This window comes from Falco naumanni, chromosome 10 (genome assembly GCF_017639655.2).
Source record: "Falco naumanni isolate bFalNau1 chromosome 10, bFalNau1.pat, whole genome shotgun sequence".
NCBI lineage: Eukaryota > Metazoa > Chordata > Aves > Falconiformes > Falconidae > Falco > Falco naumanni.
Window position 1 is genome coordinate 37,373,250 of NC_054063.1, and position 27,767 is coordinate 37,401,016.

The 27,767-nt window shown below is 41.8% G+C and overlaps 1 protein-coding gene across 4 annotated transcripts; it reads right to left on the reverse strand.

Moving 5' to 3' along the window:
* Positions 1–886: 886 nt before the first annotated feature.
* RBL1 (RB transcriptional corepressor like 1) lies at positions 887–27,671 on the reverse strand. Of its 4 annotated transcripts, XM_040608243.1 has the most exons (22): positions 27,478–27,669; positions 27,172–27,305; positions 26,368–26,568; positions 24,827–24,891; positions 24,608–24,736; positions 24,301–24,461; positions 23,573–23,622; positions 21,626–21,812; positions 20,007–20,173; positions 17,610–17,722; positions 16,949–17,052; positions 16,249–16,386; positions 14,408–14,572; positions 14,100–14,235; positions 12,209–12,469; positions 11,132–11,310; positions 7,887–8,063; positions 6,102–6,173; positions 5,849–5,933; positions 4,056–4,219; positions 3,550–3,714; positions 887–3,305 (listed from the first exon to the last, which is right to left on the reverse strand). In XM_040608243.1, exons 1-22 carry the CDS (start codon positions 27,610–27,612, stop codon positions 3,135–3,137), a joined length of 3,159 nt encoding a protein of 1,052 aa, XP_040464177.1. In that variant the 5' UTR covers positions 27,613–27,669; the 3' UTR covers positions 887–3,134. The 4 variants fall into 4 exon arrangements, with proteins under 4 accessions (XP_040464177.1, XP_040464178.1, XP_040464179.1 ...); XM_040608244.1 differs by lacking the exon at positions 24,608–24,736 and having other exon boundaries at positions 27,478–27,668; XM_040608245.1 differs by lacking the exon at positions 27,172–27,305 and having other exon boundaries at positions 27,478–27,551.
* Positions 27,672–27,767: the final 96 nt, after the last annotated feature.

Below are 27,767 nucleotides of genomic sequence, written 5' to 3' on the forward strand. Positions count from 1 at the left end.
GCATTTCCTAATAGGAAACTAAATACAAAATAATTTTCAATTCCCCACACTGCTTAATTGTGCTCTAACCACAAATTTTCTTGAGGCCACATCTTAGTACAACACTCGGGATGTGGCAACCTAATATTGACATACTGCTTGTATGTAAAGTGCTAGCAGATTTATGGTATTCTCTCCAGTGATGGTAATAAACTTCCGACTCCCTAGGAAGCTGACCTGTAGTAAACATGAAGCTCTGAACTTGCTTCAAGCAGTATTAAGGAGGCAGTATTTTCAGTTGGCGAAGCAGTGAAAATCTGGCTGGCTGGGGAAAACCCCTGTCCTAGCAGATAGGATGCAGTTTGCCAGACTTGGATACAACAGCCTTACTTCTCACTTCACACTGCCCAAGATGCTTCCCCCTTCTGTCTGCAAAAGGAACTCAGAAAGTCATTACAACTGCATCTGCACAATCTGGCCTTCCGCACCACCCCACCACCCCACCCCAGATGCACAAGAGCGGCCATTCGAAAGCTCAGAGTTCATGACAGCTTTACGCTTATATGTAGTGACAAAACCAGAAAGAAGCCAGCTGGTACCAGTCTAGACCCGTCCAAAGCTGCTTGTGAACACGGTTGCACATCTGGGAGGAAGGCAGCCAGGACCAGCACACTGCAGCAGCCCTGGGGGATCGAGGAGTAGGAGCCTGAAGCCCAAACAGTACAGAAACCTCAGGAGGAAACTTGACAGATTGCATGAAAGACTATTAAACGGAAAATATTCCAAAGAAATTTGGGGGAGAACAGAAATTATTACAATCTTTCACATTACAGAAAATGCAGACAGAAGGCATTATTTAATGAATTACACAGAAAGACCACAGGAAATACAGCAACACAGGTTAAAATACTTTAAAATTGTTTATTATAAAACACACATTTACACATGAAGGCACTCTGAAACCGTTACAAAATTTTTGTATAAGCTACTGCTTTACTGTTCAGCAAGTCCAAAAATACTTCTTGCCATCACCTTAAAAAGGTGAAAAAAAATTTGAACAAATCTGAACTGCATCCAGCTGCAGCACATTAATTTTTCTAATGAAGAAGCACTACATCTAACAACAACTAACAAGGATCTTTGCATCGGTCTTCTACAGTTTCAGAGAACAGCAACAGTGTGGGGAGCAGAAGCGTAATGCATGATGTTGAACTAAAACCACATGAACTAAACTCTCATCACACAACATTGCAGAAAGACTTGCACCGTTAAGCCTGATCATATGCAATCATCCACGCAAATAGAACAGACCCTGCTGAAAGCTAAATCAAGATTCCCCGTTTCTCCCCAACACAAGAGGCTTTTAGGGACCAGAATACATACACTGGGCAGTTATAGTTGTAACAGCTCTGATGAGCAAATCAAGAAAGAAAAGGTTGCTTTTCTTGTACTTTTTATCTCCAGATCCCAAGACAAATATTAAAAGATTAATAAAATTAAAGGAACTGAACCTACAGGAATCTACATGAAACCTAGTCCACTGTGTGACCATTTCCTCATACAGCAGCTCTCTACAGTCAAACCTTTGAGAAATAAGCACCTTGTTTTGAAAGTAAAAAAAATTATATCAAATATTTAAGTACTTAATAATTAAAAAACAAACTACAGTTTGTAAACTTTCTACTCACTGCTGAGTAGGGTCCCTGCACACGTAGAGTTTTAAATACATATTTCCTCCATTACTGCTGACCACATTCAGCTTGAAATCATCCCAGTGTTCTTCCCTGGAACTGTGGTACAGTAGATCTTGCAGCATATACTAAACAAACAAAACAATGAAGTGAACAGGGCTCCTTAAACAAGTCCTATGTAATCGTTCCAACTTTTTTTTTTTTTTAGTTCAATATACAAATAAACTGAAAAACACAGTGCTGAGGAGTTTCTCTACGGCTCTAATCTTAAATGCAATTATGAAATAAGATCAAGTTACTGATTTACAGTACATAAACCTTTACTTTCTCCATTTTGGCAAAACAGACCCTACCAAATACCTCAGTGTTAAAACTTAGTTACAAGAATTGGATGCTGGAATTTACACAATGCCAATGAACCCAAGCCTTTAATAGCTATAAACTAAACATATATACAAACATGCCTTATCTGATGGGCTTACATTCAGTGTAGATACTACACAAGAGGCCAAGATTTTCAGGAAAAAAATTAAGAGATAGAATTTGTTAAAGTAATTTGTGTATTTGAACAGCTGCAATATGGCCAAAACCCCAGCTGTTTTTCAACCGTATCCTGCTTGGTACTTCTTCATAGCTAAGCTGCAATATATATGAACAGCTTCTACAGCAGGGTTGCTCTCAGGCTTCCAGCAGGAAGGGAGCAAATCCAATGGCTGCATACACTGGCTGGAGAGAAAGGTACTTCAGACTCTCAGAACTGTATCTCAGTGCTTTATCAGATGTCAGTTTCCACTTTTAAGTCACTGCTATTTGTACTTTCTGTTTATTGCCTTTGTTACTGCAAAAGCTGTCTGATCCACTTCATAACATACACTTTTACTGAAGTTCTGACAGGAGATGTAGCACAGCAAAATCATACAGCTCAAAACCACTCAGCTCTTCCTGAGGCTAAATATTCAATTTGTTCTCCACTCCAGTTACTCCACAGTAAAATAATGCATAAAATTCCACGTTCTTTTAAAAATAAGGCACTTTTAAAGTTTTCCCCAAACTTTTAAAGTATTCCCCAAATACCAAAAGCTTGAGGAAACTTAACAGACTTCACTCATTTCCTTATCATTCTCTTTTCCAAAAATAAAACCAGTATTACCAGACACTGAGTTACACTCAGAACTCATGATGCTCTAAATTAGGCTTCAGAGCATCCAATATGGCTTTCTACAGATCACACTTTTGCTCAGAGTAACTTAAAGCACAGAGTGCCTTTTGGGAACAAGGATCATCACCACCTCTCATTCTCTGGTGTTTACTACTTAACCCTTGCTTTTTGCATCCTGTGGAGGTCAGGTAAAAGTTCAACATTGAAGAAACTTGGCAGTTGTCTCTATGCAAAAGCAAGAAATAAATAGCGCAACATCTGTATCCAATACCACAACTTTTAGATCCCACAGAAAATGGACAGTTTTAATGATTTGCTCTTTCACTGACAACATCCTGCAGACGTTTAAGTAGAACGTCATCATTTTCCTGGCAGAGTCGCTTCGTAGGGGATTCAGTGTCACTATCAATTGTTATTGCTCGCTTCTTACTCCTGTGTTCACCTTGTTTTATCATGTTGTTAATATCCTTCAAACTCTGCAATCAAGAAAAAAAAAATCATGACTTACTACGGCTCCATTTCAAAATTGCTCTGGTTTTAAGTTATCTGAGAACAAAAAGTCATTCTGAACCTCTTTCTTGAGCAAGTGATGGATTCTACATTAAGAATTCTACTCTTCACCACAGAGCCTAGTTCAATGAAACCTTACTGCATTAGAACACATCCTAATTAGGAGATTAATTAACGCTCTCTCAAATAGACTCCTTTTTTGCTTTCTACCTTGGAAGGGCTCCCATTAAATTTATACAGTAGCGCAGTTCGAGGTGTCAAGCAGGCACTGTTCTTGTGAGGTGAAACATAAACAGAATGCTGTTGAGAGATCCGTCGAGGAGACACTGGCTGTTGCTTAATGTTGGGGAATGGAGACAAGGGAGGGGCTTCCATCTGCAAGAGACAGCAAATGTGGATAGGAGCTGAATCAGACTGTATTTAAAAGCAGTAAATACACTTGCAAGTTGTCAGATGTTCCACAGGCATACACACAAGCAAATGGGTGTTGCATTTATACAACGAGGCTGAAACTGGGCTTGTAAACCGAACTGCATCTGCATTTGTCCTCTTGAAAGGCTGTTAAAGCAAGTTCTCATACCATTACCTACAACTATTTAGCTTCTGTAACCACAACAGGTGAGGAACAGAATACAGTTTTTGACATGTGTTTAACTGTAAGGAGAAACAACTTTGTGTCCGATCATTAGAGCAGAATTCCAAAATACTTTACTTACTACATGATCCTGGTTTGTGACATTGTACTTCAGTGCAAATGATTTCACTCTTCCTACATAGACTGCATTGTAAAATTTAATAAGATCTCCTCTTTCCTCTGTTCCCGACACACTGGAGTTTGCTGTAGATCGTCCCGAGGAACTGCCAGTTTTCACAGATGAGTCTAACGGTAAGAAAGAGCTTCAGAGTTCAGAAACACAGTATCAGCAAACTGGGTGCTTCAGATTTGAACTCACAATATCCAACTGACAAAAACTCGTCCATAAATCGACTAATGAGATGAATTAAAGAAATGTGCTTCAGACAGGAGCAGGGTGTGCTGTAGGTAGTTATGAACATTAGGAGGAGCTACAAATCACTGCTAGCAGACTAGTGGATGATGGCTAAAAAGGCCAACATAAATCTTTATTCCAAACTTTGAAATAGCTGTAGCATAACTGACCCCTTCTGCCAGGCTTATTTTGGGGAGTGGTACAAAGCCATTTGTTGCTCTTAAAACTAAGTTTTAGCAGTCTGACAACTCCCAGCTTTCAGCTTCTGTGAAAGTTTCTAGCAACCAGCTGGCAAAGAATAGCTTCGTACTCAACTCATGTCTGCTGCAAGCCACAACACCATCTGCTCAGGCATATTATGAAGCGGCTGTTTGGTGGAAAAAGCTGCAGCCACACAGCAAATGTATTTCTGTTAATGTTCTCTCTTCCCCAATTAAGCTGGTCTGCTACTGAATACAGCCTTCTGTTTCACCATCCGTACCGTTACTGCCCAGCAAAACGGGGCAACACAGAATAAAGTCTCTTGGAAACCCATGCTAGACTACAAGACAAACATCAAAAGCTTCAGCTGACACACACAGTGTGTCTGCCTTGCATCACAGCACAAGCACATGTTCCTGTAGCCTGGTGTCAAAAAAGCAGGAGTTAATACTAGATAAAGGATTGAAGAAAAAAGTCTAGCAGGAAAAGCAACAGAAGAACTTTGTAACGAAGCACATTTGTATGACAAAGCAATGGAGCCCTGTGCCACTTCAGATGCTCTTCAATATCCAAGAATTGTGGACCTGCTAGACAGGATGCTGAACCTACAGGAGATCAGCACTTCCTGGACGCTGGTGGAATTTAAGAAACTGCTCCAATACTCACTCAAGCAGTTGAATTCCACCCATAGTGGGAATTTACCATATGGAACAGCCTTCTAATTTTCTGCATGCACCCTGGCTGCACAGGCTCATACAAGGGCTTGTGATCTCTGTTTCCGGACGTGTCACTAAAAACAGGCATGGCACAATTTTCATGCTTTTCTCAAATACTACTCTTACCCCTTTTCTACTCTAAACCAGAGCAACGACAGTATTAACTATTTAAAAGAAACCTGCATAATAGAAATTGGTGGTCACCATTTTTATTTTCTGAAACAAGTTCTCCCTACTTAAGCCTTCAGGATAGGCGATACTAGGGAAAAAAAACCTGCCATAATATTCCAGGTACTGTTCATCTTTCTTTGTTAACCCATGTTGCTATCCAAGAAATACAGTATCACTGACACACTAAGGAAACACTTCAGCCTCAGCAACCAAATTTCATGTGACAAAGTTAAAACATTTCTTCTAAGTAGAAAGTGTATTTTCCCTATCTAACATACAGGAGGGCTACTGAAAAGATGGTTTCTTTTTCAACAATGCATTTGTTTTTCTTTAATACATTTAAAACTTGCTTCACTTCTTATTACTTGACGGTTCAGTTCTTTAAAAGCTCACAAGTACATTTTTAAAACCAGATTATTTTGCTGTACCTACCTTCTGTCATCTCCACATCTTGGTTTGCATTTTTGTCCAACAGAACACTGGCAGAAATATTTCTTAACAAGACACTCCTATAAACCTACAGGACACAGAGGAAAAACATTCTTGACAAGGAAAACAAGGAAGTCAGAAGACTAGATGAAATCCATCTGAGTAAGAATGAATGTAACACCAAAGAGAATTTAACTTTTCCCTTATCAGCATAAACATTTGAAAAGCCACCTCTAAGGGAATACTATTTACTCACATGGCTGTTTGCTTGTGGCTGATTTCTGTAACTTTTCATTATGTCCTGAAAAGTTCTTTCCTCTTTGGTTACCTGGAAAAGAAAAGGCTATTGAAGACCAAGTGCAAGCAGCGAAGCTGGGGCTGCTCAGGTCCAGTCTATTTAACGAGCTTCCCTCTATACAGCTTTTTTGTATTACTATGAATAAGTTTTTAAAACTTAGTTCTGGTATGAGAACATGAAAACACAAGCATTTTTCTTCTTCAGGCATTCCTTGTTTCTTATCTACTAAAGCCTTTTGTTGCTTATGATGCTTAGGAATTATTCCTTTCCTTACTTTTCTTCTACTGACACTAAATATTAAAGAAGGGAAATATTAAGTCAAAAATGTATTTGTAAATTTGAAAACTGGACCCCTTAACTCAGGGGTCCTCGAACTACAGCCCACGGGCCGGATACAGCCCCCCAGGATCCTCAATCCAGCCCCCTGTATTTACAGAAACACCCCTCCTGCCACACCCCGCCAGGGTTTGGGGGGGGGGGGGGGGGGGGGGGGGGGGGGGGGGGAACCATGCAGCCGCAGATGACTGCCTGCCACCTAATCCATGTGCCAGCGCCCTGTTTAAAAAGTTTGAGGACCCCTGCCTTAACTTTTCTAAACAGAATATGAGGAAATCCTGAACAAAACACTAGGCAGGTATATACACACACATGCAACTTCAGCTCTTTTCTGTACTTCAAAACAAGTCATTTGTTAAAGGACTTTGTTTTTCAGTCACACATCTGTGATTTTAATAGCAGATGAGCAACAATTTTTGTAGTGGGAGCCAGGAGAGAATGCATCAAGGTCTTCGACTAAACTGTCAGGTCTCACACTGCACCTCCAGTGTCTGCAACAGCACTCAAAAGACTGTATTTAAAACAACAACAACAAACAAGCACCACAAAACAACAAACTACATGATAAAATGCAGAGCACTGACTAGTCAATGGTTTTGCTTTTCTACAGCTAGCTATCAGTATCAGTATCAAATGAGTGTAAGCTGTGCTATAGTTTAGAGCACAGGGGGCCACAATTTGAACATCAGTTTCCCTCCACAGATAGTGCTCCATCTGTCTTCCCTCAAGGAAGCAGTCCAGCCTCTGTTTCAGAGGAGCCTGGGCTTAGTTTCACTTTCCTGGATTTGTGTCTGAATCAGACTTGATGGCCACTGCAACTAACAGCTCTCAAGTTTGAGTCAAACCAATATTCCAGTTTCATAATCCAACTTAACACCTTAAATCAATGCTGGCAAATTGAATAGGAAATGAAGAAGTATGAGTAACAGGCAGCCAACTCAATTCCTCAACTCAGATCTTCAAAAGCCAAGATTTTTGTGGAACAGAAACTTTCCATCCCTATGTAAGGTTGGAAGCTCCTGCAGATTTTGGCACCTGCATAATGCTGTAACTGTAATAAGTGTTTTTAGCTCTGATTACATAGATCACAAAGATGGTGAACTGGATAGAAAATGCAAATATGGGGCAACGAGACCACACACTGCTTTGTATATGCTGACCAGTGCTCATTGTGAACGTGCTCAGTAAGAGAAGAAAAATCCTCAACCAGCTGGCTGGTTGGTGGGAACTTTTAAGATTATGCAAAACAAGGGAGAAATATACTGGAACTTCATCCACTTCTTGGAAGGACTTCTCCCTTTCCTCCAGCAATATGACATGAATAAAGCAATCAAATTGTAAACTGTGAATACAACTTAATTTTCAATTGACATAAAATTCCCTGAATTTCTTAAAACTACATGTTACCTTTGCCATGATATAAAAGGCACAGAGGAGAAGCTGGTCCAAATGTCTGTCCTTCATTAGATCAGCACAATGAACCAATGTGAATTCAAAGCATGTCCATATCTTTCTGCGTAAGTCATTGGAAACATCCAATTTTAAGCACAGATCACGCAAACGCACACTTGCCAGATGATAAACCTGGGAAAAGATAAAAAAGACGTGCAGTAAACAGTCAAGCCAAATAAGCTTAGTTTAGCCTGCAAAAACGAACCCCCCGCCAAGTAGAGCTGTTCTATATTTTAATAGCTCATTTCTGTAAAATCTCCCCCCTCTGCCGAAGACGATGTCTTCAAAGACTAAGCTGTCATCTGTTCAGCTCTTGGATCTCTAATGCTTATAGGAAATCTGCTTGAAAACATTATGACTATAGCTTCTATGCCATATCGCTCACTATAATGGAACACTTCCAACAAGGAATATATTTTAACTACAATTAAATATAATCTTAGATTAGCAAGATGATGGGTTCTTTTTTCTTTTTGATTACCAAAAATCTGTCTCAAAAACCTGAAATAACTACCAAGTGCAACATTAGCTTCCCTCCATCTACTTCAGAAGTTCTCACTTCATGGGTAGTAATTAGGCACATTCTTTATGTTGGGAAGCAAAAAGACTTCATTTCATTTTCACTTGCTCTACTGAACAGGAAAAATAAAAGGAAAGCAGGAAAAAACCTATAATTTTGAGTACGATGAACAGTGTAAATAGAAGGTAGAAACTTAAAGACATTTAAGTGAAAATTATAGTTTTCCTTCGTTACCGAGAGGAATATGTTGCCTACCACATGGTTGGCCAAATACATGGCTACAGCTGTAGCATTTCCCAACTGACAGTAAAGCTTCCAAAATGCAGTCAGAGTTCATGCCTGGCAGCTGGCTAATCAATTCTTAATCCATTCTCAGAGAGGCAGACTGTCACTATCAAAATTAAAGAACCAATAGTTCAGACACAGGATGTGGCTTACAAGTGTTTCCATGAAATAAGATTTACCTTAAAGATCATTCGGTGTAGAATTATCTAGGGTTACAATACAGAAACTCTAAAAGGGGAAAACCTCTGAAAGCAACTTCACTAGTAAGAAAATAACAGAAAAAAATCTAATATTTTTGAGAGATTACTTTAAGCATATATTCTTTGCAGGGATTTAGGGAAGGTACCCTTGCCTCCTTCAAAGACCCTCAACCACTACACACTGGAAATGAATGCAACTAGGAATAAGTATTCTGAAGTTTCTCTGAAGCACATCCAGTTCTTAACTTACCCCTTAAATCCTCCATTATTTCAAGAAGTTCCTTCTTTCTAGAAAGTTTTAGATAGTGCGTTACTCATCACTGCTTTCTGAGGCCCCGTATCAGCACTACTGAGTAGATCTCAGAACTGCAAATGAGAATCTACAGATGCAGGGTCCGAAACAGTGCAGTTTTGAGTGAGCAAGACACAGGAGAATTATCTGGTATGTCATGCTTGCAAATGTGGGAGGCAGTAAAAATACAGAAGTAAAGACTACTGCTATTTCACAGAATCATGTAGGTTGGAAAAGACCTTTGAAATCTTCAAGTCCAGCCGTTAGCCCAGGACTGCCATGTCCACCACTAAACCCTACCCCTAAGCACCACATCTACATGTTTTTCAAACACCTCCAGGGATGGTGATTCCACTGCCTCCCTGGGCAGCCTGCTCCAAGGCCTGACCACCCATTCCATGAAGAAATTTTTCCTAATGTCCAGCCTAAACCTCCCCTGGTGTAGCTCGAGGCCATTTCCCCTTGGCCTGTCACTACTTTTCTGGGAGCAGAAACCGACCCCCACCTCGCTACAGTCCCTGCCAGGCAGCTGTAGGGAGCAACAAAGTCCCCCCTGAGCCCCCTCCTCTCCAGGCTGAGCACCCGCAGCTCCCCCAGCCACCCCCCACCAGCCTTGTGCCTCAGACCCTTCCCCAGCCCCCTGCCCAGCTCTGAACATGCTCCAGCCCCTCAGCGTTCCCCCTGCAGCGAGGGGCCCAATCCTGCACACAGGGTTCCAGACGCGGCTGCACCAGCTGGCCACACTTTCAGATACAAGCCAGGATGCTGCTGGCCACCTTGGCCACCTGGGCACGCTGCTGGCTCACGTTCAGGCGGACATCAGCCAGCCCCTCCCCAGGCCCTTTCCTGCCAAGCAGACTTTGCTCTGCCCCCAGCCCGCAGCTGCCTGGGGCTGGTGTGACCCAAGGGCAAGATCCGGCATTCAGCCCTGTCGAACCTCATACATTTGGCCTTGGCCCACCGGCCCAGCCTGCCCAAAGCCCCCTGCAGAGCCTCCTGCCCCACCGGGACACCAATGCTCCCCCCAACTTGGTGTCGTCTGCAAACTGCGGGTGCACTTGATCCCTTCAACCAGATTGTCAATAGCGCTAGTAAAGAGAACCGGCCCCAGCACCGAGCCCTGGGGAACCCCTGTGTGCCCGGTGCCAACTGCCAGCGGGGTGTGACACCATTCCTCACCGTGCTCTGGGCTCGGCCAGCGAGCCTTTAACCCAGCGCAGAGCGCCCCTGGCCCAGCCACAGCAGCTGGCGTGGGAGGCCGTGTCAAAGGCTTTACTAAAGTCTAGGCAGACAACATTCGCAGCGAGTCACCTTGTCATAGTAGATCAGGCTCACCAAGCAGGACCTGCCTTTCACAAACCCACGCTGGCTTGGCCCAGTCTCCCAGCTGTCCTGCACATGCTGCATGAGGGCACCCCAGAGGATCTGCTCCATAACCTCTTCCCCACACCAGGTCACACTGACAGCCTGTAGTTCCCCAGATCCTCCTGAGTGCCCTTCTTATAGACGGGTGTGTCGTTGGCTAACCCCCAGTCAACTACAACCTACCCAATCTGCCAGGGTTGTTGATAAACGATGGGAAGTGGCTTGGTGAACTCCTCCAGCAGCTCCCTTAGTACCCTCATATACTTCAATAATTAGATAATTAGCATCTTCTACATTAGATAGATTCTTAGACAATTAGCAGCTTCTATAAATAACTAACAGGAAAAAAAAAAGCACCAAACATCTCATGGGGAGAGGAAGGAAGAAAACTGGATTCTCTGCAACACTTGACAACATCTCTTCCCTTCTCCTCCCCAGCCGGTATAAGAACTGTTCACGCCAAAGGAAAGGAATGTGAAGACTGCAAGGTAATGAAAACTGCACAAGCAAAACGTGACTTTCTAATAAAGACACTTACCTTTCTGTAAAACAGTGCCAAGGATCCCGTTTTCTTTGGTTTGCTTGCTGATGACAGATACACTTCTTGTGCTTGATTCACCTGAGGGTGGCAGGGAGCCTGAGCCTCCATTTTACAGGGCTGACCTAAATTCGTTGAAATGGGTATCAATGTGATCCCACCCAATTCATTTGCAATACCTGGAGATGATATACACATCCAGAAATAAACCATTTGTTTTCCTCATACGGCAGAGTTAAACTGCAAATCATAAAGTAATTCACAAACATTTCATACTAAAGACATCTCATCCTTCTGTACTGGATACTAAAAAGACTCTCTGTCCCTCAGTCTCCAGAAATGATTAAAAATTACATTTTGGGTAATGCTTAAAGGAAGAACATGAATGTGATCGAACATTTCTAAAATCATCTGAAACTACTAAGTTTACAAGAAATCACAAGTTCTGTAGTCAGTGTTCCACTCTTGAAGGCAGGTGGGCATTTCCTTTCTTTTTTTTTTGTGTTACTCTGCAAACCTGACAGCATATCACATACAGTCCTCATTAGTTTCTTTGGCAGTCAAATTCTCTTGCTGAAAATCTCCTTAAACATGAAAAAGTTTTTTTCTTTTCATTTTTAACTACAGACCCAGTTTTTAAATTAAAAAAGGCTATAAAACTGATTTCTCATGTATCATTTTCAGAAATAGTCAAGCACCACCCAACTCAAACAAAACAACCCCCCCCTACTATTTTGCTAATGTTAATATGTAGCCCTTATCCAGACATTCTAGAGCCTTTTAAGATTATTATAGACCAAAGTTAAGGCAGAGTAGTAAATCACTGAAGTTGAGAACCAAAGAATCTGTGGTGAGGTGTAACTGCAAGCAGCAAGAACTCCACAACTTTGTTTGCAAGGAAGAGTAATCCCCAGGATGCTTGTCTGATATTAGACATCTCCATGGAAGGAGATGTCAGCAGAAACTTAAGCTTTTTTTTACCAAAGCAATACATGCTCAAGATGCATCGTTGGCCTAAGCAGATCTTAAGAGCGAGCAAAACATCTAGTAGAGAAGAAAAATGGGAACAATTCATACCATGCAGTGGGATAGTAACCTTCTGTCCTGTTTTTCCTGGTACTGTAGCTGTTGTCATGGTCAGTACTGTCTGGCCAGGAGAAACACTTTCAGCAGCAATGCTTGACGCTGGAGCAATTGTCAACTTAGTTCCTTCAGTTATGATTTTGTCCATCTGCATTTCTTTGGGGCTGTCATCTCCAAAGAGCCTTCTCTTAGCACTTCCAGCTGTAGGAGAACTGTAGCGCTCATGAACAGAGATTGGTGACAATGGCTGCATGTCTAATATGCAAAGGAGAAAAAAGCCAAAAAAACAAAACCCCAACTTAAGAGCAGCAGCTAAATAGGAATACTTCTCCACAGGAAGGAAAACCTTCAAAACCACAAAACCCAAGTACAAGAAATCACTTCTAGTTAAGAATTAATCTCACAGTTCGCTGTTCCTAGGCAATACGAACAAGGCCTATAGGATGTCTTTTATTTTGTAGTCATCCCAGAAAGCTCAGTTTGACAATCTGGTAGCTCAAGGAAGACAAGAGTAATCAAACCAATTTGCAGAGACCGAGGAATACACAGGATTACAGATACTTATCCAGTCTGCTTAGCAGATTAATAATACTTGCAAGTGCTATTCCTCTAAACACATTCCTCTACAGGAACACTGGCCATATGCCCTGGACATGTTCTGTATGTTCTGGCTTTTAAACTCTAAACTAACCCCAGTCAGAAGCCTCCACCCTCACCCATCCCCAGTTCCTCCCCAGCTTTTCTGCTTTCAAACATTTGCTCCAGTAGTAAGACTGATGTACACAGCACTAATTTACAGGCCTCTGTTCCTCTGGCTTTTTGCACTTCAGCTGAAGTCTGGCAGCCACTTGTGAGGACACCAGCTACAGCAGTTCCCCGTTTCCCACAAAGCAGAAACCTTCCAGATAATTGGCGAGGAAAGACGGATCAGAGACCTTACTTCTAACTCTGCCAGGATGGTTTTCTTGGTACCAGGGGTAAATACACATTCCCAATCCCCATCTTTTCCATGTAAAGTTGGAGAAGCATTTGGTACTCGATTCTTATATACAAGTCCCAAACAGCCCTACCCATACATAAGACACCACCTCCACCCTTCCATCAAACAACTAACCACAACACCTACAGCAAATGCCTATACATCTCTTTCCTATTGAGTATTTAAAAAAACTAAAACAGTCTTGTAATGGAATTTGCCAGGCAAACACAAAAAGAGACAACACTACAGCACCAATCAGTCTATAGTACAGCAGCAAGAACCTATGGACTAATGTTTGAGATACAAGGAAAGCATAATTCCTAACTAGGGAAGTACAAAAAAGCAACAGCAGTGCTGCCACTGCCTCTTCACCCTCACTGTCAAGAGACAGTTCTGTGTGACACCGAGGAATGGGCAAAAAACAAGGCAAGTCTGCAGTATTCTTTCCTCTGAAGAAGCAGCATTGCCCCCCCCCTCCAAAAAAAAAGTTCTGTAGAAAGGAGGAATAAATGCAGCTCTGTCACTCCATTTAAGAAGTCACCCTACAGTCCGGTCAAACTCACTGAGGGGGAAAAAAACACCAAAAACAACCCTGGAAAAATCTGAACAACAAAGGACAATAAGCAGTCAGATGACAACCCACCCAAAAGTAAGGCAACCTTTGCATCAAAACAGTGGCAAAACCTGCTCCAGTTCAGAAATGAAGCATTATCACCAATGGCTGCTGCCAGTAAGACACAGCAATGCTTTGACCAGATGCATCTAGACTTTCCCACGATCAAATAACAAGGCTTCACAATTCTGAATGCCTAGCTCAAATTCAAGATTGCTTTTTGCAATTACAAAGTCATCTAAACTCCCTCTCCCCAAACTCACACATTCGAATATTAGAAACCTTGAACATACCCCGTCTTAAACTCCCACCAAGATCTGTCCGAACCTCTTTTACTCGAGGATGAATTATAGGAGATATTGGCATCATAGGCAAATGCCCGAGCCCACTTCCTCCATTGCTTGCTTCGAAATTACTGGGAAATACTACCTGAGGAATAAGAAATGTCAGTGTAAGACAGCAAAGAGATTTCCCTTGTTTGTGCCGATATATTAACAGAAGCTTTGTTGCAGCAACTGTCTCATGTGAACAGTTTTTTGTATAAAACAATAGTAAGAAAAAGAATGGGAATTTCTTAATAAAAAGAAAACAGGTAACATACTTCTTCACACGTTGGGACCTTGTTTTCTGAGGCCTGGAGGGCGTTCCAGAGTGCCGAGTCTTGAGTCCAGGCGAGACTCTCGAGAATTTGTTCCTCAATGCTGTTGAGGTGCTTCACCATGTCTCTGGAAAGTCCTTCCTCAGACCGAATCAGTACCTCAATTACCTAATGGTAACAGGACACACGCACAAAGCCCTATCACTCATGCTTAACAATATCAAATCATTATTAACTTTGGGATCCCGTTCAAAACTTCTCTTCAATGCAGAATGCTCCAGCCTCCTCCTCGCATCTTAATCTTCCTCAACCCTCTTCTGATACCTCTTTTTTTAATCCCCCTTTCCCAAAAGCAATCCAGGTGTTGGAAACTGACAGTAGATGTCCCATCAATGCAGATAAATCCACTCCCAGGTGTTTTTTTTCCTCTCACCATCGCTAAGCATGTGCGGAATGAAAGCACTAAGCACACCCAGTGCTCACCCAGCACATGCAGCTTACCTAGGAAGATATAAGTTGTATATCCACTTAGGCTGGGTATGCGAGAACCCCGGCATTTAAGCTTTCCTTCCTTTCAAACGAGCAGCCCATAACAAAAAGGCTTAAAAACCACTGTTTTAAAGTTCGATTTAAGAAAAAGTTAGAATCCTTAACGTGTACAAATTGGGGTTGAAAAAAGTTGAAAGGGCCCTTGAAACATACTTCACCGCTATGCTCCAATGCAACATTCACTTTATTTATGTTTTTTTTTCTGACAGAGGAACATTCACCCTGGTTTTCTAAAGCTCCAGAGATGGAAATGCCATAAAACTTCCCTGGAGGACTTACTGATGTGTTTGGGTATTTGTACTAGAGAACTAAGCACCCAAAAACAAAGTAAAAAATGGCACAAGTAGAATAATAAACACTGGCTCTCTCCTGTGAGGTCTTTGTGATGGTAATTTTTTTCAAGTAAGAGTGCCACAAGAACATACGCTGAATAGCAAAGAAAATTCAAATCAAATGTAAATCTGTTCCACAAAGTTGGATCTGCACCAGAGCATCTGGTATTGACGTAGGCTACCAACAGCAGCAGCAATATTGACAGATTTGTTGCAGTTTCATTACTGCTCTACATCTGAGGATTAAAAAAGGGAGAACAGAATAGAAAACAGCTTTCCCAAAGGGTTCAATTTTTTTTGGTTGTATTGTCTAGACAGAACGACTTCTGATTTATTCAGGACTAACTGCAATAAGCCATTAGGTGTATCTAGTAAAAATAGGAGGCATACAGACAGATGGTAAAAAGATCAGACAAGTCAAAGAACAGAAATTACCTGGAGGCAAGGGGAAATGAGGTTAAAAAAAGGAGCAAAAATAAGAACACCCAGGAAAAGATATTTTACATTCTCTTATATAAAACAAAGCAGAGAAGAACATAAAATCTAACAATGCAAACCTGTGATAAGTAGTAGTAGCCAAAGGCAACAAAGAATATTATTCCTGTTTTATCACTAATAAGCAGAACTATAGCTTGCAGTCAATAAATATGAATATCAAAATTTATAGTCTACTAAAAGCGTATATATATTAAGAACTAAAACTTGTGATCAACAGCATGTTACAGTTAAGTACCATCTACAAAAATCTTTTTCTTGCTTTAAATTTCAGCTTCAACTCTGCATTACACATTCCAGGTAATATACTTAAGGACAGCTAGAATTCATACTAGACGTATTACACATTAACATCAGCCCTTCTCCTATTTGATTACCTAGGAAGGAAAAGCATCACCCTCTAAGACTCTCAGTCCAGTAATGTGCCATTTTTAATACAGATCCAGTCCTAAGACAGTATTTATTTACCTTATAGAAATAGAATGGCCTCAGGTCAAGAACTTCAATAATCCAGGGAAAGGTACGAGGTGAGCTATATGCAAAAAGCACAATCTCCAAGCAGCATGCCATGAGAGAGCGGTGAAAGACATCTTGTTCCAAGAGAGCCTGAAGTGATGACAGAAAATGTCAATGAACTGAAGCCTGGGAAATGGAAGTGTGAAATTTGTGGCATGAATAGTACACAGCTTATTGCTGGAGAGAAGACCTACTGCTTTTTTCTACCTTCCACAATCTCTTTTTACAGGGCAGTTTAGAATAGCACAGACCAGAAGCAGACTAACAGTGCCAAAACCATCACATTTTTCATAATACGGCCAAATGAATCTGCCTCGTCATTGTGAATCAAAGCAGAACAAATGCATTGCTGTCTAACATGAACTGACATTGTTCATTGGACAAAAAAAAGAACAAAAGTTACCCGTCCATGAAGTCATGATTCTAGAAGGCAGCGTAAATTAAGATGGTTAGTTATGCCAGAATCATACCATTTTTAATACCAGTAAAAACTACATTTAGGCACCTCCCATATATTTACCCTTTTCTAACAAACAATATTCACAGACTGCTCTACTGCAGACTGCTCTGTTCTGGAACTGTTTGAAGATAAACACTTAAGAGAGGGTTACAAAAAGTGTTCTCCTCTTTTACCATTTTTTTCCCCACTTACAGTCAGATCCTTGCCATGTAATCTTCGTGTTTCTTGCACCATTATAGTCTCCAAGATCTTATAGTACAAGATCTCTGCCAGTTTTAATCTGTTTACAGCAAAATCTGAAATTTAAAGCCAACAGAGATGAATCCCAATGCCACTTGCACAAATGGTCTTAAGACTAAATTGACCAGTACTTGTTCTCTAAGGAAACAGTGCACATGCGTACGTATAGACTTTGCAGATCGAAAAGTATGTTCAGAAATCCAATAGTCAGAAGAAGAACATCATGAAATTCTAGAAGTGTTTTAAAGGACTATGTATTTTAATATTTCTAGTGAGGAAATTTTGCAGACAGTTGCAATAATTTTCCTATTTGTATTCCATTGCCTTTAACCTTTAATGCCAAGAAGAATGCAAGTTTACAATTTTTGCTAAGAGCTGCTATAGTTTCAGTGCTGTCTTGGTTATCCCATTTTGAACTGCAAGCTTGGTTTTACTCTACTAAATTTTTATTCTTTACAGTGTTCTGTCTGACAGCAACAGTTTTCTGTTGGGCTATGTTCTGGGTTAAAAAAAACAATGCCACTGTGTTAAATACTTAAACAGTAGTTTATGTATGCATTTCATTTGCCCTGGTTCAATATTTTGAAACACCTCATGCATTTCACTTCCATACCTATATGAGATCCTGGCTGTTCATCTGTTGACTGAGTGTAGCTGCGACAGAATGTCTCACCTATTTCTTTCACTCTGCTCACAATGCTTTCCATAGGGCTGCGTGCACAAGACCTGAAGCAGAGCACAAAGAGAAAGCCTTGTTTGTATAAATAAAATATCCACTACAACTCAAATGAAAATACCACCCAAATAAAAAGAAGAGAAGCTAGTTATACTGAGCTTTCCTCATCAGGCAACAACCCGTATTACCACGGAGATCACAGGAAAACATAAAACCTACATTAGTATCATTTCCTTTTTCCTTTCCTAACAGAGTTGCAAGAGGCTAAGTAGATTTTGGAATAAAAACAGGAGAAAGCTAGAATTACAGTACAACACTCGGGAAAAAAAAAAAAAAAAAAAAAAAAAAGTATCTGCTAGGAGCAAGGTATTAAGAAGGATGGTACAACAGGCAACCAACCAACCAAACGCATCCAAGAGACCACACAAACCAGGCGTGGTTTGAGGGAGTAGAGGAAAGATTTCAAAGTGAAGAGTCAGCATCTTTCAAAAAATACCATATTTACTAGCAAGGCAGAGAAGAACTGATGAACACACAGTCACTATCACAAAAAGGGGCCAGGGAATTTCTCTGTCTGGAAATGCTCTTTCTGAACGCTTCTAGATTTTCCAGCAATTCTGTATTAGAAGACAGTGGCTTGTTACCAGTGTCAAATTAAGACACTAAACTATTTTGAAAAGCTAGCATTGAAATAAGTTAAGGTTTTATTGAACAAAGCCTTCCAAGTAACTTCAAAATTATGTTTCCAAGGAATTTTAATTTGAAAGAGAATATACCCAAAAGCACAGAATATTACACATAGTCCAAAACACAGTTCTTACCATTTCTCCCAATCAGACAGTACATATCCTGCTCCTCGCTCATATCCAAGACGAGCAAATTACTCAACACACTCCTTGTCAGAAGTTTACTCAATTCTTTTCCCTGTTTTAGTATTTACATCTCTCGACAGACTGGTTAATTACTTGAACACACACTTTTTCATTAAAGACTGCAGACACCTTAATGTTTTAATTGTGTAATATAAATAATACTAGAGTCCTTCAAAAAAAACCAATCCAAGCAACATTTAAAATAGAAACGCATCTTGCTGAGCATTTATAAACTACTAAGAACAAGTCCTAGGAAAACTTTCAAAATATATGTTAACTCCAAAGATGAGAACTAAAAGTAGTATTTTTCACCTGTTTATAACAGTGCTTTAAAAAAACATCAGTTTTGCACTTCAGATATTAAGTGCTAATAATAAATGTCCATTCTGATTAATAGAAAAAAAATATATTTGGAGATCTTACACCATAATCCAGCAAGGCCTTAATGTGTATGGATGTCAGGCAAACACCCAACAGCTTTACAGGTATTTACTATTAAATTATTGCTTTTTATGAGCCATAGCTCATAAAGCAACACTGCTAACTTTTACTGATAAACTATTTTGTTTATACTCATCCGCTTAAGCGGAAACATCTTCATGTGCATTTCACTACAGCCAGCATGCAGTCACATCTCCAGGAGCCAAATATACGGACTGATTTATATAACTGGGACTTTGTGGGACTCTGTCCTCAAAATAGTGATCATGAAAGACCAGGGCTGCGTTCAGTAGTCACTTGCTATGATTTCCCAGTAACATACAGCAGCTATAAGGGCTGAGCGAGAGGCTCTTGACTAGGAATGCTCCAACTCCTGCTGAGACACCTGCCCTAGGACAGGCATCACGGCTCGGAGGAAACCAATGAGTTGCAGGATGCTCAGGGAATGGCCACCAGAACAACCAGGGAAATGGAAAACACAGCTGCTGCTACCCAAGAGATCGGCACTGATAATAATCAGGGTCACTGCCAGGCTTATATATATGCTATAAAGTTAGATTAAGATATCCTGAAGTAGTATGAAGAAGTGGGGAGCCTTTAGGCTGCTTTTAGTCTTATCTTCCCAACTCTTTAAGGCAAAGATTATAGCTTGTTGAGTCCAGCATTTCCCTTCTCCCCCAAAAACCTCTGGCAACGCAGTTACCATATCTTTTAATTGAGATACTTTAAAATAAAAGTAAGAATAAAAATAAGTATTTGGCTTTCAGGCACACGAACAGCTAAATTAGCTAAAACTGAAGCTACATTAATACAATGGTGGTGACAAGTTGGAGGGGTGTGTGCATTCAGCTATCTTTCTCCAGATGACAAGATTACCTGGACAACAGGTCTTTCAACTAGAAATAAGACAAACAGACAAAAATAGTCTACACAAAAAAATGTCAAATTTAAGCAAGAAAGCAGTCACAAGCATGAAAAGATGAGTGAGTTTGTATGACAGCAGCTGCAGTGGATTACTTACTCAAAAATATTTATAAGATGTTCACTTGGTGCATTTTTCAATCCAGACACAATGTTCTGCAACCGGCTCACGCTTTGTGTTGCTGAAGCAACAGGAGTGATGACAGCTTCCTTTTCTCGTAGGTATCTTCTTCCAGTCAGTGGAGTTGAAGGTGCAAATGACCTTTTCTGTCAGACACAGAAAAATAATAAACAAAATCAGTCAACAGACCTGCTTCAAAAACCTTTCTCATGGGCATCTCCTGCAAAATTGCTCCAAAGATTGAAACGACATCACTAGCACACTACCGGAAGGCTGCCATCAAATCTGTGATCTCAGAACTGACTAAAAAGTAGTTAAAAATTTTTGCAGGACTCCATAAATACAAAATATAATAAATTTTCAAGCAGACTGAAGTTAACACAAAGGTTTTTTTTAAATAAAATACAAGAAAACAAGACACTACATCTTAAAACCTGTTGATTTTTAAGCTTACTTGAACATTGAAAAATGCAGGGCAAGAAAGAAAGCATACGCTTCTATTCACAGTCCCTGACTGCGTTACTTGGGTGACACAAGGAGAACGTGACAGAGCTCCCTAGGAGAGGGTCACAGGAAAACATTCTTTGGGAAACGTCCTGGTGGACTTAGAGACTCCCCTTATTCGAAGAACAATGTAGCACTAAGCAGATGGAGCTGTGTTGACTGCAATTACCTATCTGTACCATGCTTTCTGGAAGTGATGCAATGAAGTATTTGGTTTTGAATTACTAGAACAGACTACAGTTTGAAGACGGAAGGCAAATAACGAGGAAAGGTTAAGCCTGCTGTTAGTATACATAAACAGCAATGAGGTCGTTGTTATACTACAGAAAGTGAAGCTCAAAATTGATAAACTCATTCTAAACACCTGTCTTTGATTTGCCTGAATATGAAACACACTTATATTTGGGAGGAAGAGTTAAGCCACATAATTCATTTAGACCAGCACTAGTATCTTGTAATCAGTATTCTTATTTTTAATTGACATGTAAATCAAACAGCATGTGGCTCTTTCACACAGCCAGCACCATTTTTTCCCCCCTTATCCAAGTTTTTTTTAAAAAATCATTAAATACATTTTACATTTTTAAACACTGTGAAACATCAGCTCTGGTTATAGGCTACTTTTTATAATGAAGAGTTAAGACTTTGATGGGTTTTATGTCTTGAACAATATTTTCCATATAATACTACACAAGTTGACTTCTCCTGTCCTAAAAAACAGGAAATACCAGGAAAACAAATAAATTTATCCAGCGTAAAGGTTTCATGGTATTCTTATGGGGTATAAATGAAGTTTGAGCTAAACTATATATATTAACTACTTATTGACCTTTTTGGACAAAACCACTATACACATGAAAGCACTCTCATCCTCTTGAAGGAACAGTTATTTACTAAATTCAACATGGAAGAAGACATGACCATTTCTCCTTAGCAAGAGAGCATCCTCAGAAGCCTGCAAATGGCATTCAATGTCATCCTCTCTAGAAGCAGCTCAGGAAATTCAAAGTCAGCTCAATGATTCAAACTGCGTATAAGGATGGAAAAAACTTGAATTAGTACTTCAAGTGAGATCAACATGTTAAATAATTCACCTTTTCAAAATGCTGCTGAAGGTGGCACTCCACGTGAGCTCTTGCTGCTGTTTTCCCTACTGGCATGTCTGCAGGAAATTTTCGAGGAGTGCCAATTTCTTCTTCTGCATCAGCTCCTAAGAAAACTCTCTCGTCAAAGTCACCCACTGTCAGAACATACTCTTCATACTCTTTATTTAGTGCTTTGCTGAAAGAGAAGCCCAGATTTTATATCAAAGGCTAAACCACTGAAGAAACAAAGAAAGTGCCAGTGGAGATAAAGTACAAACCCGAAACCAACATGTGCTGGAAGTGTTCAATGCTTGCAGCAGCAGCACGGCTCGTAAACAAGACTTCACTGCCCCAGCAACCTGCCCACAGCTGCCCTCCCTGCCTGCCTGTCCCTGCCTGCCTTCGTACTTGCAACCTCCCCTGGTCCCTCAATGATAGGCTGCAGGGACCACCCCTCCTCCTGAGTTACCACCACCATTTGGCGCTCAGTAAGAAGAGTTAAAAAACAACTTTGCTTCCATCCCAGTTGCAAATGAAATAGTTTGGAAGTACTCTACTGATCAGAGGTTAAATCTCTGTATACGCAAAGCACATTACAGGTAGATATATTAAACTAGCTATATTTGACTTCTAGTTTTGCCCCTTGATAGACTGTATTTTTAAAAATGGTACGGAGGAAGGGAAATTTAAGAGCTAGCCTCCTGAATTCGATTTTTAAAATCACCACTGACATATGATACCAAGAAAATCTTTCATTTTCTTTACTCCAGCTAACCCAACTGTAAAACACTAATCTCACAAAGGCTGAAAAGCTTTAAACTTTTACTTGGGAAGCAGAATGCAACTTTTAGATAAAAATGAGAAACAGCTCACATCAGTAAATCCTGCCTGCATGTTCTTCATGATACATGAATGCTGTATGAAATATCTTTTGCCTGCAAAGTGTCTTAGCAATTCAAGCTGCTGCTTAAGCACATGTATTAGTGGAACATAACAATGTATTCATGATGGAACTGACTCTGTGATCCCACAGGAAACCTGACTGTATCACAGGTTCACCTTCTCCACGTCTTTTAGAAAAAGTGTCTATGAAAAGTTTAGACAACGAAACAGAGAGGCTTCCAGGCTTCTTTAGATGTCAAGCTACTTATAAAAGAACAGGGACTACTGTATCATTCCACATGACAGTATTATTAAAGCAATACTGTTAATTTAAGAGAATTTCACTGCTTCAAATGGATCACTGCAACAATGTTTTATACCTGAACTTGTTATCTACATCGTTGAAACAACTGAGTCCGCTCAAAATTCTGAAAGCAAACCAACAAATTAAAAACTCACCTTGCAAAAACAAATTATTAGGTATTTTTGGAAATGGCAAAAACACCTTTAAGGGATCCAGAACAAAGCAGCTCCTGTTCATATTTTGCATTTAAATTAGCTTTCAGAAGTGAACATTAAAAGCTTCTGAAAAAACTATACTTGCCTCCCACAGAAACGCTCTACCTCTTTTTTGTGGTTTTACAATTGTCTGTTCTTTTCTTTGAAGTACTTCTGTTGCATTCACAGATTTATACACTCAAATTGGAGACTGATAATGAGTCTTCCCTGCTCAGGAGTAATATTTGAGGTGTGTATAGAAACACATCTGTGAACTTCAAAGTCAAGGTTTTGACTTGCATTGGATTATTCAAAGGTTACAGTTGCCAGAAAGTAAGGGCAAGCACCATTAAAAACCTGACATTAAGGAAGAAGCTCTGCAGCTGACCACCTGATATTTGACATCCCAGATCCAGAAAGCATTTCAGCCAGAAAGCAGCTTTGACTGCCAAATAATTAAAAGCCATTAGTCATGGCAAGATAAAGGAACAGGAAAACCTGAGATTTAGCATTCAAAGGCCTGTATTTTAGAAACGAAACCAAACCCCATGACTAAGAACATAAGCTGTAACTTACCTATTTTCTGTAAAATTGCAAAGATCCAACAGACATTCTCCTTTTAAGATCTAAGAATGAAAAGCAGAAATATATTGCATAATAAAATCAAAACTGTTCCAGCTCTAACAGTGTGAGGGCACGATGGTTTTAGCCAAAAAGGAAATAAGATTTAGGAGCCTAACTGGACCCCTTGGGTTTTTTTTTTGCCTAGACCCAAGCTGGGACTACAACGCCACTAGCAAGACAAACAGATGAGAACAAAGCCTAACTCTATCCAAGCTGTAGATAAACTCACTCTTCAGAAACAGTACTGCTATTTAACATCTGTTCCATTGGCAGGTTAGGGACTGACTTTTCCTCTTCCTTCCAAAGCATTTTGCTCAGTTCCAAGGGAAGCAGCAGGACCCACGATATCATGACAATTATATCCCATGAAATTATTTCCCAATGACATTTCTTTTCTGCCTCAAGAAAACATCATCATCCACAGTCCAGTTTCATACTGACAAAAAAGGAAAGCAAAGATTCTCCACTGACATAAAAAGCCAGAACACAGGGGATCTTACAGCACATGTCAAAAATGAGAGTGAATTCTGCTCCTGCTAAAGTACACACAAAGAAAATCTGACCCAGCCCAAGTTCATTTGCCTGTCAGTACACTTTCCTGCAGAACCTGCGGGATCTAAATGGTCTAGAGATCATTCATCTGAGCACTACCACACATTCGTAAAACTACTAAGATGTACCTTCCTATCAAATAGTTTTGAAATGTATGGTTTAAAGTAATGTTCCTTTATTCCTTTTGCTTCTACTAAAAGCCCATCATGCAGCTCACATAGTGTGGCAATGATGCAGGAAGGATCTTCAGAGGCATTGATCTCTGTTGTGTGGAATTCTGCTGGTAAGCCTAGAACATGGAGGGGACAGACACCCACAAAAAAAAAAAAAAAAAAAAAAGAGAGAGAAAAAAAAGACAACCAAACTTCAGCTTCATTTGAAAACAAGCAAGAGAACACACCATATTTGATTTTAAATAATCTGTCCCCATCATACCTTTAAATGATGGATTTACCAAATCTCTTCTATTTGGACACAAAAGGGCATTTGCAAAAATCAGGTCCAAGCAGCATAGAAGCAAATGATAGGAATTTACTAAATCATCTCCAATCATACGGAAATTACCTTTAAAAGATAGCATATCACATCAAGCAACATGAAAGTTCGTAATTCAGAACATATACAAACCATGCAGCCAAAACAAAGCAAGCCTACCCTTAGTGTACACAAAGAGAGTCCAGCAGAAGTTGAAGAGATCTTTAACACTGCACGGCACCCGTCTATCAATGAGGAAAAAGGGGGAGAAATCAGACTTCAGTTTCAGGAAGCCGAAGTTTGTTTTACAGTAACAATTTCACTGTTCCCTTGTTCAAAATAACACTCAGAGCCACCGGCTATCTTAATCTCATACCGAGACACAGTCTAAGCTACATGCCCTTGTTTCAGCTTTCACTAACCAATAGTGTCCCACCTCAATTCTGCGGAGCATTCTGCGCAGTGTCCCCGACCTGCTGGCCCTTCTCTGAGCCAACGGCCTGTGACCCTGCACACACTATTTTGCTGGTGTCACATCTTTAACAGAGTCCTCCCACAGCTGCAGACTACGAAATGCCAAGGGCTATGTTATTCCAGTGAAGCTTCTTCCCAAATATTTTACTAAAGAATCAGCTATCTCTTCAAAATGTGCAATTACAGCTCATATTACAGCTCATCTGCTGAACTGGGTTTGGAGTAGGGATTATCCAAAACCACGGAGCTGGAAGACCCAGGAAGACATTATACAAGACAGTCCATGGAGAAGCTAAAGCTGTGGTTACACCAATGAATGCTGCTGCATGAAGGGAACATTAACAGAATGTACTGACTCGGACAACATTTCTCCCAATACATGATGCCCACAAAGCTACCTGCCACACGTGAAGAGCCGCAGCAGCAGAAGTATCCTCTCTACATGCAGATGTGGAACTACGCTGGAGTGTTTTACCAGAACAATTATTCCCCCTCACATCCATCCAGAGGACACATGCGAGCTGGCACAACCACTTTGCACAGACCCTGCTCGGCTCCCTCGCCATTCAGGTTACACTCCCATGACAAAGCTATCACAGAGATAGCTGCAGTCAGCAGGGAATATGGACATGCTCCTTTAATTACGGCAGAAGTCTTGTGTCTATCTGGAAGGTGACACCAGCAGTTACTAAGTCTGTCATAAAAGGTGACACTACCAGTTACTATGTCTGTCTGAGCACATCAGCTGTGGCTTTCTTCCATTTGCGTGCTACCACTCCCCCAGCAATCACGTTAAAAACTGAGTCAAACTGCGGTCACTGTGGACATAACACCACTTTGTGCGGAGGGATTATGTCACAACACCAACCACCTCAGCCACTACTTTGCAAAGACAAAATATCCCTGTGCTACTTAAGTTCTTTCTGCCAAACAAGTGTCTGCCTTGCTGCATCTCATGTTAACGCATCTCGCTGTGCCCTCTCCCCACCTTGCTGACATTTGCACTGCAGGTCAGCTCCTGAACGTTGCAGTGAGCTGCAGCAACGGCCACTAGACACAAAGCTCTGCTGACACGAGCCGTGCCCCATCAAGATTTGGGATGTTTCTGTAGTCATCGCAGTTCAGAATCAAGGCCACCAAGAGGCCCTTATCACTCTGGAGCTTCACATAACTTTTTAACGCATAAATAATTATCTTAATTTTCATTAATCTGCATTAGGAAAAATCACATTAGATCTCAAAGCCACCTTTGTTTCCTGCTTCGCTGTGGTTTAGAAGTTTCTTCGTAGGGGTTTTGAAATATATCCAAAAATATTGGTTCAAACTTCTTGAAAATCACAGTTGACACTTCAAAATTTCTCTCCAGCCTCTCCACTCGCTCTCGGAATTCCTGTGGTAGATTTGACATGTCCATCCACTTCTTCATTTTGCTAAAAAACTGGATTAAACTTAAGAGAAGAAAGAAAAGCTTGCTTTATTTTTGAGCTTTAACTAATTTCCTTTATTCAGAATCTTTTAAAAAGCTAAAATGTGACATATTTATTCCTTAACGACTAATTCTATTAACATACAGGGTTTACCATTTGATAGGCTCTCAAACTGTACATACCATAAGCTTTTCGCCTTTTATTGCTCTGGTTTTCCCCCTTGCCTCCCTCCAAGATACAGGCACCAGCACCGCTTTAAAGGCCGCCAGCGCCGTGCTGTCAGCCCGGGGGAGGGGCAGAAGGCACCGAGCCCGCAAAGGCGTCGGAGCCGCCTGCTCGCCAGCCCCCCCCGGGCCAGCCCCGAGCCCACCGGTGCCGCCAGCAACACGGCCCGGGTGCCGTCGCGTTTTAGTTGGCGGTCGGAAGGGGCCGGCGGGGCGTCCCAGGGCTGGAAGGGGCGAAGAGCGCACGCGCGCCCTCGCTCCGTTTCCAACACAACCGAGTCCCCCATCGGCGCGGCGCTCAGCAGCGCCCGGGGCCTGACAGGAGGCGCGGGAACGCGCATCGACGGCCGCGGCGGAGCCGGCACTGAGCCGGGGGAACGCGCCGTGCGGGGCGGCTCACCTGAGCCTGGCGGAGCGCAGGATCCGGGTCAGCGACACGCCGTTCCCCTCCATCAGGCCGCTCCCCACCGTGGGCACCAGGCTCTTGCGGCAGGCGACGTAGAGAGCGCAGGCCAGCCAGTGCAGCGCCTCGCCCTGCCGGGGTACGGGAAACCACGAGCTGGGAAGGGGGGGGGGGGGGGGGGCAGCCGCCCCCCCGCGCCCCCAACCACGGGGGCGGCCCCTCACGCTCCCCTCCCCGTGGCGGGAGCTTGCCCCGCCCCCCCGACAGGGCCAAGGGAACGCCGCCCCGCCCGGCGCCGCTCACCTCTAGGCTGTAGGTGCCCCGCAGCGCCGTGAACTCGCGCAGCGCCTCGGCGGCGCTGGCTGCGTCCAGGTTGAGCTCCTGGCAGAGCCGTTCGATGGCGGCGCCGGGCTCGGCGGGCGGCGCCGGGCGGGACATGGCGGCCAGGCCGGTACAGGCCGGCTGCCGCGCGCCAAAACGCCTCCGCCGGAAGGGCGCGGCGCCTTCCGGGGCGGGGCCGGGGCCGCGCTGTCACGCCCAGCGTGCTGCCGCGCGGGCCGCCGGCGTACGGGGCCCGGCAGGAGCACGGCCGG